The sequence below is a fragment of the Glycine max genome, chromosome 6 (genome assembly GCF_000004515.6).
Source record: "Glycine max cultivar Williams 82 chromosome 6, Glycine_max_v4.0, whole genome shotgun sequence".
NCBI lineage: Eukaryota > Viridiplantae > Streptophyta > Magnoliopsida > Fabales > Fabaceae > Glycine > Glycine max.
Window position 1 is genome coordinate 12,432,935 of NC_038242.2, and position 16,038 is coordinate 12,448,972.

Genomic DNA, 16,038 nt, shown 5'->3' on the forward strand with positions numbered 1-16,038 from the left:
CTTATCAAACATAATATGTGTATTAGCTTTAAATCATGCAAGTTTTATTTTTTCTTATTTTAACTGTCTCATAATATTAACTCGATTAGTAGTTTTATTTTTATAAACTACTTTCCTAAACATTAAAACATAATAAAAAGTCATATAAAGACTTCTCTATTAATAAAATGTTTTGCTTTTCCTAAAAAAATAAAGACTTTTTATTATTTTATTTTTTCTAAATCGATGTATTTGAATGTGAAAAAATAATTGTAGCAAAACACGAAAAAGTAATGAATTATTAGAATTAAAAAGTCAATCTATTGATTTTTATTATTTTATTTTTTCTAAATCCATATATTTTAATATGTGAAAAATGAATTGTTCTCATTTAAGATAAATAATTCAATTGTAATTTAATACACAGAACTATTTGTAAAGACGGTAAAATTTAAGGATTAATTAGAATGAAATTAAAGTTTAATGCAAAAACAGAAAAATTTAATGATCAATTGCAACGAAATTAAAGACCATACTATCTATTTACAAACAGAATAAAATTTAAAGATTAATCAGAATGAAATTAAAGTTTGTGTAAAAAATGGATAAAATTTAGGGGATTGAATACTCTTTTTCCATGCATTATTTTAATATTCTCACACAACTTAATCAGTTTTCCACTCTAAAATCATGGAGAGGGAGTTAAATATTTAAAATATGTGAATTTGTATTTTTTTAGTAGGTGAAAAAATGAAAAATAATACTTGAGTTGCCAAATATATATATATATATAAATTATATATAAAATGTAATTTTTATTAAATTATATTTATGTATTATCAAAATCGTTTGTATTCAATTTTATTAAAATTAAATAATAATAATAACAAAATAATCAAATGATTCATATTTTAAAATATTTTTATTATATTGATTTTGATTTATATGAAAAAGATAATAAATAATTTTAGATTAATATGAAATTTTGCATGTATTTTATGTAAAAGAAATTTTAATTCGACAATAAAATTTTAAAAAAATTATCCAATTAAAAGTTAAAATATAATAAAAGTCTATATATAAATAAGAACCTCCACTCATTTGGACACTCCGCTAGTCCAAATTCGCCAAAGCTTGACATCTGATTACGGCGTCTCGCGCTTCCTTCTTCCACCTTCCCCGGTAAGAAACCCTAAACCCCTTCCTTCTGTGTTTTTCTGTATGTTTTCTGAGATGAACTGAATTCGATATGTGTTAGGGTTTCACCGTGCCGATGACTTTTTTTCTGAGAAAGAGATCGTCATCCATCGCGTGCCTTCGTTTTCCCTTCATGAACCGGGGCAGGCTTTGGCGTTCTTGGAACTTCTTCTTCCGCCACTGGACTTGACCCAATTAGTGTTATCTATTATTATTCACTTTCTTCCATTTTTTTCCTTACTAAAAAAAAAAAAACGTGGTTCTTCTTCTCTCTCTGCGGACGAGTTTTCTTTCTCTTCGATTCGTTCTGGTTGCTACATTCTGAAGCACTTCATATTTCGCTTTTTCTTTTTCATTTTCTTTTATATTATTTGGATGGCCAAACCAAAAATGCCAGGGTATCGGTTTCAACCCACTGACGTTGAGCTGATTGAGTATTTTCTGAAGAGGAAGGTTCGGGGTAAGAAATTCCCTTCCGAAATAATTGCTGAAGTTGACTTGTACAAGTTTGCTCCGTGGGATCTCCCAGGTTTGCATTTGCACTCTTGTTTCATTGAGTAGTTTACTGTTTTATGTTTTTTAATGAGGTTTTGTTGTTTGTGTTGCAGCTATGTCTTTGCTCAAGAATGGGGATTTGAGTTGGTACTTCTTTTGCCCTCGGGGAAAGAAGTATTCGACCGGAGGGAGGTTGAATCGGGCCACCGAGGCTGGGTATTGGAAGACTACTGGGAAGGATAGACCAATTGAACACAATAATACAGTTGTGGGGATGATAAAAACCCTGGTTTTTCACACTGGTAGAGCCCCTAGGGGAGATCGAACTGATTGGGTTATGCATGAATTTAGACTTGATGACAAGGTGCTGGCTGACGAAGCCGTATCACAGGTAAACAACTTTGACTGAACAAGCATGTGAGTTTTGTAGGGTTTGACTGAGGATTTCTAGTATAGTTGCTACTTCGTTGCCCTCTGTTACACTTGAAAGGCATTTTGCAGGCAAGCAACTTTGAGGAAGTATATGAGTTTTGGGACTGTGAGGATGTTTAGTGTAGTTGTTGCTATTATTGCCCTCTATTACACTACAGTAGAAGAGATGCAGAGATATTATTGTTGGATATGCATAAATGCATAGCATAAATAGAATTATGTCTTTTCATGTTAAACTTTACCCTTTAAGATGATTTATGGCTGTAGATATAATTTGCATATGCTTAACTTATATGGCATGGAATGACAAGCTTTGTTATCTTGTTACAATTTTCCTGTGCATTTGTCTAATATAGCATCCCTTCCTGCTTTCCAAGTTTGGTTTGTTGACTTTTTTGCATGCTCTCTAGTAGTGGTTGTTCTGCTAGTGAATTCTTTTTGTTAATTTATTTAATTGTTCTACTGGTTTGTTATATGTATTGCAGGATGCCTATGTGATTTGTAGGGTGTACCAAAAGGAAGGTCCTGGTCCTAGGAATGGTGCACAGTATGGTAAACCATATGATGAGAAGGAGTGGGAAACAGATGAGGAAATTGATTCTGTACAATCTGCCCCTGTTGCTGCTGTTTGTGCACCTGTTCCTATACAACCTAGTGAAAGCCATATTTCTGTTGCTAATTACACCCATCCCTCTACAAGTGGATGTGCTGGATTGACCTCTGTATCATGTGTATCAGAATTGATGCCCTCATGCTCGACACATCCTTCTGCACTAAACAATCCGGTTGACTCTGTATCATGTGTATCAGAATTGATTCCCTCTTGCTCGGCACACCCTTCAGCACCAAACAGTCAAGTTGGCTCTTTATCATGTGTATCAGAATTGATGCCCTCTTTCTCGCCGCCTTCAACACCAAAAAATCCAGTTTACTCTGTATCATGTGTATCAGAATTGATGCCCTCTTGCTTGGCACATCTTTTGGCATCAAACAATCAAGTTGACTCTGTTCCATGTGTTTCAGAATTCATGCCCTCTTGCTCAGCACATCCTTCAGCACCAAACAGTCAAGTTGGCTCTGTATCAGGATTGATACCCTCTTTCTTGGCACATTCTTCAGCATCAAACAATCAAGTTGGCTCTGTACCATGTGTACCAGAATTGGTGCCCTCTTGCTTGGCACATCCTTCAGCTCCAAATAATCAAGCTGACGTTGGCATTCTACCTTTTCTTGATTGTTCCATAGAAGATGATGACACATTGGCTGTGAATGAAAACAACAGCATTGAGGTGAGACTTGTTTGGTTTACTATGGAAAGAGAAGTGAGAAATAAAATTAAAACCATATTTTATCCCTAACAATAACACTCAACACAAACACACATAATAAAAATTCCAACTAAGAAAATTGATTATCACCGATGAAAATCAATTTCCTAGTATGATGCAAAAATTGTTTATAAAACTATACAATTGATTATATAAGATTACAAAATCGATTGGAAGACTACAAAAATTGATTTTTTTTCAGTTTTTTATGTAATAGATGAAGGAGATAGATATAACATCCAAAACTATTTTTTTTATCACATTTCTTTCACATTTGGGTAAATCAATTATCACATTCATGCTGCCCAACCAAATCAACTCCTTCTAGGCAGTGTTTGAGTTGAACTGGGCAACTAAAAATATAACCCACTCTCTCTCGTATATATCTCATCAAATTATCACTATTTCTTCCTTTTTCTACTTCTTCCAAGTGCAGGAAAACCCCAAGGAGTTGTGGGTTGTTGAACAGTTGAAGCTATTAATCATGATGTTGGAGTATAAATTTTATCTATTTGTATACCCTTAACTTGTTACATGGTCTTTTTGTTAGATTTTTTTCTGTAATATATAAGCAATCTGCTTCATGCTCTCTCTCTCTCTCTCTCTCTCTCTCTCTTATTTATTCTAATTTTGTGATTATGGGATGACAGAACGTTGATGATCCTGATCAGGCAAACAATGCAGAACGTGGACCATGTTCAGATCCACATGCTATTTTTGAGGACTTAGGAGACCTTAACAGCTTGGTTGGATTGGGAGAAGGCAGTTTTTCCTGTGGCCAGAAAAATGAATATACTACAAGCGCAATGCTTTATACAGGTGATATATTTAGGTCTTGTGACCATGACTTTTTGGAGTTGATTGACCTAGAGACGCCGCCACCGCTCTGGCAGAATAAACATGGAAGTGATAGCCAAGATAAGTAAGGTTAAAAAATTGAGGGAAGTATCCCAGAAAATTGATTGAACTATAGCCCCAAGTACCTAACGTGGATTAGAATAAACAAAAGGTTCTCTTCCTGTTCATTTAAAAACCATCATGGCACCAGTTTTCTATTTGACATTAATTTCTGGAATTACTTGACAATGATATCAACTGACAAGAATGTTGATTAAAATCTAGTTATTTATTTTCTTTGGTTGTGTTATGTTTGATTAAAATCTAATTATGCTGGAAGTTGTTCCAGACATTTTTTGCCGTGAAGATTTATTAAAACTATAGTGCAATTTGAAAATGGTATTCGTTAGGGAGATTTTAATGCAGTTTGTTTTTGGGCAGGGGGATTGACTGAATTGAAAATTCAAATTGATTTTTTTCTTACTGTCCTATAAGTTTTTTTTTTGGGGGGGTTGGGGGGGGGGGTGCTAAAAGGACTTCGGAGCTCCCAATAGCATAATGAAAGCAAATTGATATGACGCTCGAGGTTTGTCCCGTTTGCTCCCCACCTTTTATGTTTTTTTAAATAAAATATTTTTGACGGAATAAGTCTTGGGATGTAATGGAAGAGAGATGTTTGAGGAGGTGGGGTGAGTGTGGAGTGGAGAATGGGTGAGGGGGCGTAAGGGAAAGGAATTTCATAAAATATCAATAGTGGTGATGGGAAGATGAAAAAGCTGGAGAAAATCATGAAATCCTTGGTTTGGTAACAGGAAGAAAAGAAGAAACTATTATTTAAATGTTCTCTTTTTTTTATCATGAAATCATGTGTGGATTTCACAATCTTATCTTTCTACTTTATTTAAATGTTCTCTTTTTTATCATTCTTTTCTCCTCAACTTCGGGTCTTTGATTGCCCTTGAAAAAATGTTTTGATCAAAAGAAAATTGATTGTTCTTTATTTGATTGGAAGAAAAAATATTTTTTATTAAATGGAATTATATTGAACGCAATATTCTTTATTTATTTTATTTTGTAAATTATTTTTAAAGTATTAAATTTTATACTTTTTACAAGGGAGGTTTTTGTGAATGTTAAAAAACATGGAATCATGCGTAATTTTAAAAATTTTCAGGTGCCAGTAAATATTTTTTTTAACTATTATATTATGATTTTTTGACTGCTATTATATTATGATTAAGATTATGGAAATGCTAGTGTTTTAAAATTACTTGTTTTTAAGTAAGGTTTTGATACTACATTTTCTTAGAAGCTTTTAAAATAAAAAATAATAAAGTGAAAACGTGATGGTTTAATGTTACTAGTAAGAAAAATAGATGTAAAAAAAATGAAAAAAATAAATAGAATGTTTCCATAAATTGAACAAGTATTTACATGTTAGTTACAAATTTTGTAGTCAAATCAATGTGGGATCAATATCTTTGGTGTGTTGTACATTTAAAATTTGGGCAAGAATTCTCTCAAACCGAATTAATAAGGTGTTGGACAAACTAATTAATCAAAGACAAAGTGTGTTTTTGGGTGGTTGACACTTGGTACATAATGCTTTGATAGCAAATAAGGTGGTAGGAGACAAAAAGATTAAAGAAAAAGTGTTTAATTTTCAAAGTGATTATGATTCAATGAGTTGGGAGTTAATCCGGTTGGATGATAAATGGATAATGTGGATTAAAGGATATTTGGTGAGTTAAGAAGTTTTGGTATGTAAATGAAAGTCCAATAAAGGAGTTTTTAGTATCTAAAGGATTAAGACAAGAAGATTATCTTGTTCATTTCTTAAAAAAATTTAAAAGCAAATTTGGCACTATAAGAGTTGATGCCGATGAGATGGAGAAGTATGCACATTTCCTTAATTGCAAAATTTTACATTTTCCTTTTACATATTTAGGTATTCCCATAGCAGCAAATCTTAGGTTAGTTGATGCTTGGAAACCTAATGTTCATAAATTTGAGAAAAAATTGTCGGGTGAAAACAAAACAAAACATTGTCTTATGCGGAGAGGGTAAGTCTTATTAATTCAGTCTTGATCGCTTTGTTTCTTTTTTATTTTTTCAAAGTTTCAAATTGTGTGGGGAAAAAACTTATTAGTAAACAAAGGAATTTTTTGTGGGGTAGTGAGGAGAGAAAAAAGAAAATTTGCTGGAATAAAATTTGTCAACAAAAAAACATGGTGGTCTGGGTATAAAAAATGTTTTCACTTTTAATCAAGCTCTTTTGGCAAAATGGAGATGGGAATTAATGATGGTAATAGAGGTTTATGGAGTGAGGTGGTGGAGTCAGGGGTGGAGAGGTTTACAACTTGATGGGGTAAATAAAAAATCATCAATTTGGTCGAGAAATCTGTATATTGTTTGTGGAGGGCAATCATCTTCAAAGTGGTTTGATATTTCGGTTGAGTGGAAAGAGGGGAAGGGAGATAAAATCTTGTTTTAGAGTGACCCTTGGGTGAGTGAGGAGAGTTTAGCACATAAATATCTTAGACTTTTTCTAAACTTTTGCCAAAAAGGGGAATACCTAGGAAATGTTGGTGAGTGGTGAGGGGATGAGTGGAAGTGGAACTTAGTGTGGAGGAGGGAGTGGTTTGAATGGAAGAATGTAGATGTTGAAAGATTTTATAGGGAGTTGAGGGAGATATATTTACCAAAAGCCATTTCGGTTTCATGGAGGTGGCTATATGATCAATCCGGTGCATATACGGTCTAAGTCGGCATATTCATTTATGAGTGATCTTGATAATTTGGATTCACATGATACATTTTTTTGAAGATATTTGGTCGTTAAAGATTCCTCCTAAAATTAAATACTTTGTGTGGAGGCTCTTTAGGGATCTATTACTGAGTGGTGATAACCTTACAAAAAGAAATATCTTTAATAATGGTGAAATATGGTTGTGCCCATTCTACGGAGAGGAAGAAGAATCATTGTTTCACACTTTATTTTGGTGCAAACCTACACTAGAAATGACATGCCTGCTGCAAGTGGTGCGGGTTGCAAAGCGTGTTTCCTTGCACTAAGGAACATTATCTGAAACATGTGTTGATTAAAGAGAAGAAAAATGTTTGTGAAAAGTCGAATTGCATTTGGGTAGGTGTCTTGTGGTCTCTATGGAAGGCAAGAAACAACACTATCTTCAGGGGAGGTCTCTTCGATAAGGACAAGATCATGCAAGTTGTCTTTCATATGTGGACATGGCTGAAGAATTTAGACTCATCGTTTGGTTATTCTTATGACTAATGGTATGTATGTTCTGGTGAGTGTATAAGAAATTAATTGAATTGGAAGGAAGAGGTGACGTGAAATATATGCTGGGTTATAAATGAGGGTCAATGTATTTGGTAAAAGGGTGGTTGGGTTTCTAAGTTGTAATATTGGGTGAGTATAGAGGGAGTAATTGGGACTACTACCGGTAGTTTTGCTACCATTGGTTAATAGCTATTAGTATTTCACTATTAGATACTAATAGTATTTAACCTCTGAAAAAGTTGGCTGTAATTAAAACATTGGCTGCAAACATTTCTTATATTTGTATATGAAAAATGTTAACTAATGTCCTAGGGTAAGAACACTGATTAAAAAATTAACATAAAAAGGTTTTTATTGGGAAAAAAAATATGATGCCATGATCATTTTTGTGTTCCTATAATTTTCACAATATATTTTTTTTATTTCTTAACTAATTGCGTAGGATTAGTGGTTAGCAAGAACTTTTTATATTTCCCTTTGTATTTTTTGTCTAGGAATGAATATATTGATGTTAGCAAAGGATAAAGACAGCAGAAAATAGAAAAATGTATGATAAATTGCTTGGCTGAGGAAACTTGTTAATTAGTTTTTCGAACAATATACGTCAGGCACCAAATTATATAGGCTACTTCAGAGTAGGTGTTATACTACCTAAAGCATAGTTTGAGAAATCCTTATTACGAGGAGTGAGGACTAAGGACGTCTTTACAAATTACAAGCAAAGACTTCTTAATTTCGTCCAAAACTACTCCATGTATTTAGTTGTTTTACGTGATTTTTTTCGCTCTTAACTTAAAAGTGAATAATTATTAATTAATATTTAGTTGTTTTACTCAAACAAATCTTCCATTCTCTTTTCTTCCTTTACCCAAACATCACCCTTGGGTATAAATGAATATGTCATGTAGAAGTAATTATCGTTTCAATGTTAAAGTTCTCGTTTAAATTAAATTTAGTTTAATCTTAATATTTCCACACTTTTTCCATCTTTCTATATTAATTCCAGGATATTATTATTAATTCGATCTAAATAATCAGCTTAATCCGACCCCTAAAAGGTTTAATATCAATCTAGCAATACGGGCAATCAAATTCTTGTCAAAACCAGCCGAGTCGTGAATTGATTTTCTTTCTTTTTTCAACAACTCCTACTCAAGTGACTCAAATTTGCCTGGTTCCAAGAAGCATAACAATAATACATTATGTCATGACTTAGTGGCAACTTATTACTACAATAACGCATTCAATTCATTAACCTAAACTAAATTGGCCAGCATGGTGCCACGAGCAATAAACGAAACAAACAAATAGAGGAAAAATTCTCCTACTATTTAGGCATGAAATAATCTCCAACAATCTGTGGAGTTTATCTACGTTATTCAATGTACATAGTCCAGAATCCCTTCACCTAGTTGCAACTCTTTACACACTACACAAACATTTAAAATGACAAATAGTGGCACATTTTACCTTGTTTCAATGGCATCAGTTTCAGAGCCTCTTAAGAAAGATCTGCGCCACCAAATTTGGAATGCCTTGCTTAGATTCGGACATTCAGTACCATGGCTTGAGAAATACCTAAACCATTCCATGAAGAGCATATATTGTTGATTTAGAGGTAGAGTAAGAAGTGTTTGACCCATAGCCTCTTGCAAGACCTTTATATCAAGCCCTCTTCTACATCTCTGAAGCCAACCAAAGTCCAAAAGCATAGGCCGGAACCATGCCTGAAGAAGCCCCGATCGAGCTTCCAACCGACATTGCAATTTTCTGGTAGCCATGGCAACAAAGAGAATCGCTGACACGCGACTTAGTTCATATCTAACCATAGGGGATGCATTTTCATGCATTTTGATAAGTTGGTGCTGATCCGTCCATATGTTCACAAAGTCCTCTGCTATTTGCCCATCAAGCATGATTTCCAACAACCAGTTGATGTTATCAACCTGTCTTGAGATGCGTTCGATCAATGGCTTATTCTTATCTTTCTTTGTCAACCTTTCAGTGTCAGATGCCTCCTCAAAGAGGCTTATCAATGTGTCCAGACATGATTGGCACACAGAATACAGATCCTCCTTGCTGAGGTCAAGGTGATTCTTCTCATACACTGAGCTTTTGCAAAGAAGACCCTTCACTAGTGTCTTTAGTTCATTTCTTGCATTGTTATCCACACAGGTGGTGATAGACCATACAAGTTGTCGAGCCACATTAGGCTGGGAAGAAGAATCTACTGAATCGTGCAAGTAAAGCCTTCCTAGGATGTCTCTTGTTGTTGCTTCATCAAACTTGAATCTTGTGAATAGACTTCTCAGTTTTTCTTCTTCTTCTTCAGTCCAAGGCACAGCTTCAAGGTATTGTAAACAAGACAAAACACCCTTGGTGAACATGATGCCTGCTGAAACCTAGTAATGCAATCAAACAATCATGTAAGAGACTAAAGAGGCACCATTGTGTAGGCTCAACACAAAAAAAGTTGCTTCAATACCGAAAGTATCAAAATTCATTTTCTAGCGCATTTTCTTCTAATTTCATGCGACCCTTGGAACCTTTCCTAAGGAAACAGTCTATTCCCTCAAACCAAAAACATTTCAGGGAAATATAAATAAAATGAACGCATTGACAAGCTATGCAAGAAACCAATAAAAAAACATACATATCTAAGGGTGTGTTTGAAACACAATTTAGTCACGTTCAACGCCAACCCACTGTGAGAGAAGGAACATGCATTGGAAAGTGGAATGTGGGTAATACAAACACGCTCCAACAAATGTCTTGGATGTTTAGAGGAAAAAAAAGAGATAAAACTTAAAACAATTATTTAGTTACATTTTGTGTTATTCTCCCGTAAAATATGAAGTTTAGCTTTATTATGTTAATTATCGATACGAAACTATAATTCTATTTCTAATTAGAAAACTAGCAAAAAAAAAATCTAAAATACAGCATCTAAACTTTGTCCTTGACACAATTTATCTCTGGCATTATAAAAACCCTCAATCAGAACAACATTGTGACTGACACCCAATAATCAAAGCCCCGAATAACTAAGCACAAGAAGTAAGTCATGTCATTTAAAGGCACAAAAACGCATAACCATCAGTAGGAATCAAAGACAGCATAATATCAAGAAGTTTACAAGAACTCATTCACTTTACTCAACCAACTTGTTGACGACCCAGAATTTAATTTAATATATGTTTTATGAAAAGAAAGTAAAGTAAAGTGGGAAAGCAACGAACCTCCAAAATGTCAATGGATCGAAAAACGCCAATGTTAAGAAGCCTTTTTGTGACGCCATCCTCGTTTTCGAACATAAGCTCAATGGTTTCTCTGAACACTCCCAAGTTATCGACTTCAGGAACCTCTATTCTACACATTTTGTTGCTCCCACTCCCACTCCCACTCCAAGACCCTTTCTTGTAATCCTCTATCAACCCCGCGAACACTTCCGAATTCGCGCAGAGAACTTCCGAGTTCACTTCCAGAACCATGCACCCTCCGTTATTCCCTCTAAGGCTCATCCTCACGTCCCTATTCTCGCAGGTCGCCGCCGGAGATCGCGGCCGCGGCAACTCCGGCGAGGGAGGGGGAAAGGGGAGAGGTTCTCCGGCGACGGAATCGGAGTCGATGGGGGAGACTCTTCCCGGGGAGAGGATCCGGCGAGGGTCGATCTTAACGGGGATGCGGGATTTGGGGGAGGTTGGGAGGGAGAATGCAGGTTTGGAGGAGTTGCTATTAAGGTTGTCGGGGCTGGAGGGAGGGAAGGCGAAGGAGCAGCACCACGTGCGGCGGCGGTGCCGGCGGTGAGGGTCCATGTTTGTGTTGTGTTGTGAGTATCAGAGGAACATTGATGTGTGTGTCTGGGATGATGCTTGTTGTTTTATTTAACGGCACAGCGTCATGGGGTGGAGCCAATTTTGTTTTTGTTTTGTTGGGAATCGTGAGGATGGTTTGGGTGAAGAAAATGAGGAAAAGCTTCTGAGTGATTAATCGCTTCAGATAAGACACTTTGTATATGCCAGATGGCCCTTTTGGCTTAGGGGGCATCAATCACTGCGCCTACAAAAAAGATGTGTCCAACTCAGAGCCACAGCTATTTTGAACCTCTTTTTTTAACATTTCTATACTTGCACTGCACAACCCCTAATAAAATGTGTATTGTATTAATGCAGGTTTATTACGTGTCCATTCTTTTCTGTTGAATTTCGTCCTCGCATCATATCATCCTCAAATATTTGCTTTTGTATCATTCATAACATCTTTCGTCATTGATGTGTAAACAACTCATACTTCATACATGATACATGATACATGATACATGATGACACTTTACTGGAATTTTTAGATAATTACAAGTTTACAACCCTCTACCATTACCTATTCAATAAACTATTTGGATAATAAATCTATAAATAAGAGTTTATTTAGCACATTTCTAAATTATTTTATCTTATTTTTACCTTTTACACTTTTTAAATAGGCTTGTCATTATACTACACTTATTTTATTTTATTAATTTAAGAAACTCTTTCTAAATCAATAATAACAAGTTAACAACTTTTAAAATCTTACAAATAGTAGCAACTATTTTTTATATAAAATTACTCTTTTCTTATTTTTACTTTGTAATTTCTTAAATGCCACAAACATTGATTGGCATAACTATATGAGTGCTTAAAAAATACTTTATAAGGACAAACTTTAATCATATACTTTTGTCAAGAAGCTTTGTGTATAAGATGACAAAATCAATCAGGTTAGACAAGGTGGGATGGAGAACTCGACCCATCAACCCGTTGTAGCCTGTCCTGTCTAACTTGTCGATCTAGCGGGCCAACAGCAGGAAAAGACGAGACAAGTTGACTCATCAGTCTGTCATACATATCTTTTTTTAAAAAATGTATATACTAATAGGTATTTAAGGTTTGGATTGTCACTTTGCATTTTTTTTAGTTTATAGTGTTGTTCAAAAATCAAAATACATATTGTTATCATTTTTATATTATTCTATAAATTCAATTTATCTAGTACTTATAGAAAAATTTATATTAAAATAAGCAATTGATATATTTTATGTTTTTTTAACTAGATCCTCTTAAAAAAAACTAAATTTGTTCGTTTAGGTTAATTTTATGAAATAAAATATTTTTTTTTATTTATGGCAAACCAACTCGCCAATCCATTCTTAAGTGGGACGGACCAAAATTTTTAACCCATCATTAAAAGGCAGGTGAGGCTGCCCCGACCTATTTTAGGTGGGCTAGTGGTCGAGCGGACCAAAATGAATTAGACTAACTCACTTTGTCACCCCTACTTGTGTAATAAGTTCTTTTAGCGCCAACAAAGATGATCTTATAAGATTTATCTACAACTTCATTGAAGCAAGGTGAAATAGTTTATAAAAATTAGTAATAAGTTATTTTTGTAATCGATTATATTTTTATCTTTAATTATTTTATACATGCACTTATTGTGGAGTGAAAAGAGAAAGGAATGAAATATGAAACTTCACAATTATTTTTATTAGAATAAAAAAATTATTGTATTTGAGTTTATTTAAGCTGTGAAGTGACCTAATATTTTTTTTTATACAAAAAGGTTTAGGTGAATTAAATTTTAGTAACTTATTAGGATTAAGATAAAAAATACTTATAAAAACAAGATTTATTATTATATTTTTGTAAAATATGAGTTTAATCCTTATTATTAGATCATTTTTTATTGACAAATTAATCCTATATAATTATCTTTTTTTATTAATAGGAAAGTACGATCCGTTAAGTTAGCACACTTATACTCCTCAAATAAATATGTCTAACAGAATCAAATGCAAATATATAATAAGTAAAACATGATGAATTAGAAAAAAAAAATTCTCTCGTCATTTATGTAATACAGAAATAAATTATTTTTTATACCTTTAATTTATTACTACTTCTTTATATAAGTAAATATATTTAAAGATGTGATACACATGAAATAATCCATATATCATTTATTTTGTCTATCTCTCTCCTTTGTTATAAAATGTAACAAATAATAATCTGCACGAGAAAGAAAGACAAAAAAATATATTTTTATGAATTTTGATATAAATATAATTAAAAATAATGATATTTATTGATGAGAAAGCTATTCCTTAAATTATGAGTAATATTATTAAATATAACTATTAATTAAATTATTTAATTTTATAATTATTTTAAAATAAAATTTAAATTTATGATATCATTAATTAAGAATGATTATTCTAAATATAGTTTTTTGTATAAAGTAAAGAGAATAAAAAATAGAGTATATGGAAATGAGAAAATATATATAAGTAATCGTGCAGGAATAAAACGAAAAGTAATTTACTGAGGAATAGCATCATTATAATACTATTACTGGTAGTAGAATATGAATACTTTGCTTGTCGATCAGGGAAGGCATTCGTCTCCTCTTTCTTTCGGACTCCATTCCATTAATTGTAATAATTTATAATTAAAGGGATATAGGAATGTATATAAATTAAAGTCTTACTAACAAGTGCTTAATTTAATATTAAATACTCTATTAAACGTTCAGTGAGTTTTTCGTTGAGATATTTTAATTTTTACTTTTACAAAATTTATAATTTTTATTTTTTTATTTTTTAATTGAAACATTTTGTTTCTTATTTTTTTATATGTGGTTTTAATTTTTCTTTTTCAAATTTAAACTTGATTATGTATTTTTTAATCTTTTTATTAATAAATTAAGTTTATTAACAATTAAATAATTAAAACAAATATTTATCATGTGAAAAATAAATAGACACATATCGGTCAATGTTTACAAAATACATAAATCAACGTTTAAAATTAATCACAATAATTAAATTTATGATTTTTTAAAAGTTGAAGACGAAATATCACAATTGGAAAATAAGGGATTAAAATCACAATTTTTTAAAAAATGAGGATAAAATGTCTCAATTAAAAAATAAAGAAACTAAAATTGCAAATTTGAAAAAATAGGAGGATGAAAATTACATTTAGTCTAAATATTTAAGTAAAAGTGATATTATTGCTAAAATGCAATTTCATTCCCTTATTTTTCTAAATTCATGATTTTAGTTCCTTTATTTTTTAATTGAGATATTTGGTCCCTCACTTTTTAAAATCTGCAATTTTAACTACTTTATTTTTTAATTAAGATATTTTATCTCATATTTTTTTAAAAAAATTACAATTTTAGTCATTTTCTTTTTCAATTTTAGACTTGACTATGTATTTCTTTTTTCAAAAAAATTTCAATAAATTAAACTTGTTAGCGATTAAATCATTTATAAAAAACATTTGTGGTTATAAATAATAACTAAATACATATCGGTCAATGTTTACATAAAATGCATAATTCTCTAATGTTTGAAATTAGGTATAAGGATTAAAACTATGATTTTTTAGAAGTAAAAGATGAAATGTTTCCATTAAAAATAAGAAACTAAAATTATAATTTTTTTAAAAATAAAAAATAAAATATATCAATTAAAAAATAAGAAATCTAAAATCACATATTTAAGAAAATAAAAAAATAGATTTTAACCTTCAATCAAGAGTAAAAAACACAATCCACATAATCACAATGTAGGAGGAAAATTTGAAGGTACATTGTTGGCAGCCTACGGTAGCTACCGGTGTAGGCTTAGAATCTTAGACGGTGACTGAGAAATGAGAAATTAAGAGAATCGAGAGAGGCTTGCAATTGAAAATGTTTAGGTTGCAGATAAAGATAGTAAAAAATAGAGAAATCAACGGTAAAATAATGTAAAATTTATAATTTTACATTTTATTTTAATTTTATTCTTTATTTCCTCTCACAAACAGACCTTGAAAACGAACGGAGGATAAAAACGAGGCGCGTGAATTTGGAAGAGAGTAGAGTTACAAATTGTAGGACCTATAGCTTAAAATTTCCGTGTTTCCAATTACAGTGAAACTGAAAGATAGGTTAGAAATCTTATTCTATCCTACAATTCTCTTGAGTCAGAAATTAGAATATTTGAATACAAACTTATGCAGTATTTCATATCTATACCATGAGGGACTCAATTTTTGTGCAAAAGATAATGACAATGAGGCATGATTGGTCATAGGTGGGTTAGTGAGTTGTAAGATGCTAGAGGCTATAAGCTATAAGCATGCATGTCGATGTAGCAAGCAAGAGAAGAGAAGAGAATTTCACCGATACGATGCGACATCACATAACTCATTAACACTACAACAGTTCCCTACGCTTCAAATAATTCATTGCTGTTGCTGCTCCACCGTACACGCATACTATATGGCTCACAAGCAGGGATCTTTCTCAATCGGTTTGGGTTATTTTTATCAAATCTAAGATTCAATTTAATTAAATTTGATCAATTTGGATCAATTCAATTTATATATATATATTTTTTTAAAAATCCAACTCAATTCAATTCATTCATCAATGATTTGATTT

The 16,038-nt window shown here is 32.3% G+C and overlaps 2 protein-coding genes and 1 long non-coding RNA gene across 3 annotated transcripts; 2 read left to right on the forward strand and 1 right to left on the reverse strand.

Annotated features, from left to right (window-relative positions):
- The first annotated feature begins 1,080 nt into the window (after positions 1-1,080).
- On the forward strand, positions 1,081-4,565 carry LOC100170707 (NAC domain-containing protein 82). Its single transcript, XM_003526813.4, has 5 exons — positions 1,081-1,161; positions 1,238-1,705; positions 1,785-2,062; positions 2,589-3,392; positions 4,082-4,565. Exons 2-5 carry the CDS (start codon positions 1,552-1,554, stop codon positions 4,355-4,357), a joined length of 1,512 nt encoding a protein of 503 aa, XP_003526861.1. The 5' UTR covers positions 1,081-1,161; positions 1,238-1,551; the 3' UTR covers positions 4,358-4,565.
- A 1,490-nt stretch (positions 4,566-6,055) lies between these two features.
- Positions 6,056-7,840, forward strand: LOC121175055 (uncharacterized). The gene is made up of 2 exons (XR_005892008.1): positions 6,056-6,582; positions 6,620-7,840. It is a non-coding gene; the product is annotated as an uncharacterized lncRNA (long non-coding RNA).
- Positions 7,841-8,744: 904 nt separating this feature from the next.
- LOC100806876 (BTB/POZ domain-containing protein At2g13690) lies at positions 8,745-11,622 on the reverse strand. The gene is made up of 2 exons (XM_003527999.5): positions 10,812-11,622; positions 8,745-9,974 (listed from the first exon to the last, which is right to left on the reverse strand). The coding sequence occupies exons 1-2, from the start codon at positions 11,385-11,387 to the stop codon at positions 9,039-9,041; spliced, it is 1,512 nt and encodes a 503-aa protein (XP_003528047.1). The 5' UTR covers positions 11,388-11,622; the 3' UTR covers positions 8,745-9,038.
- Positions 11,623-16,038: the final 4,416 nt, after the last annotated feature.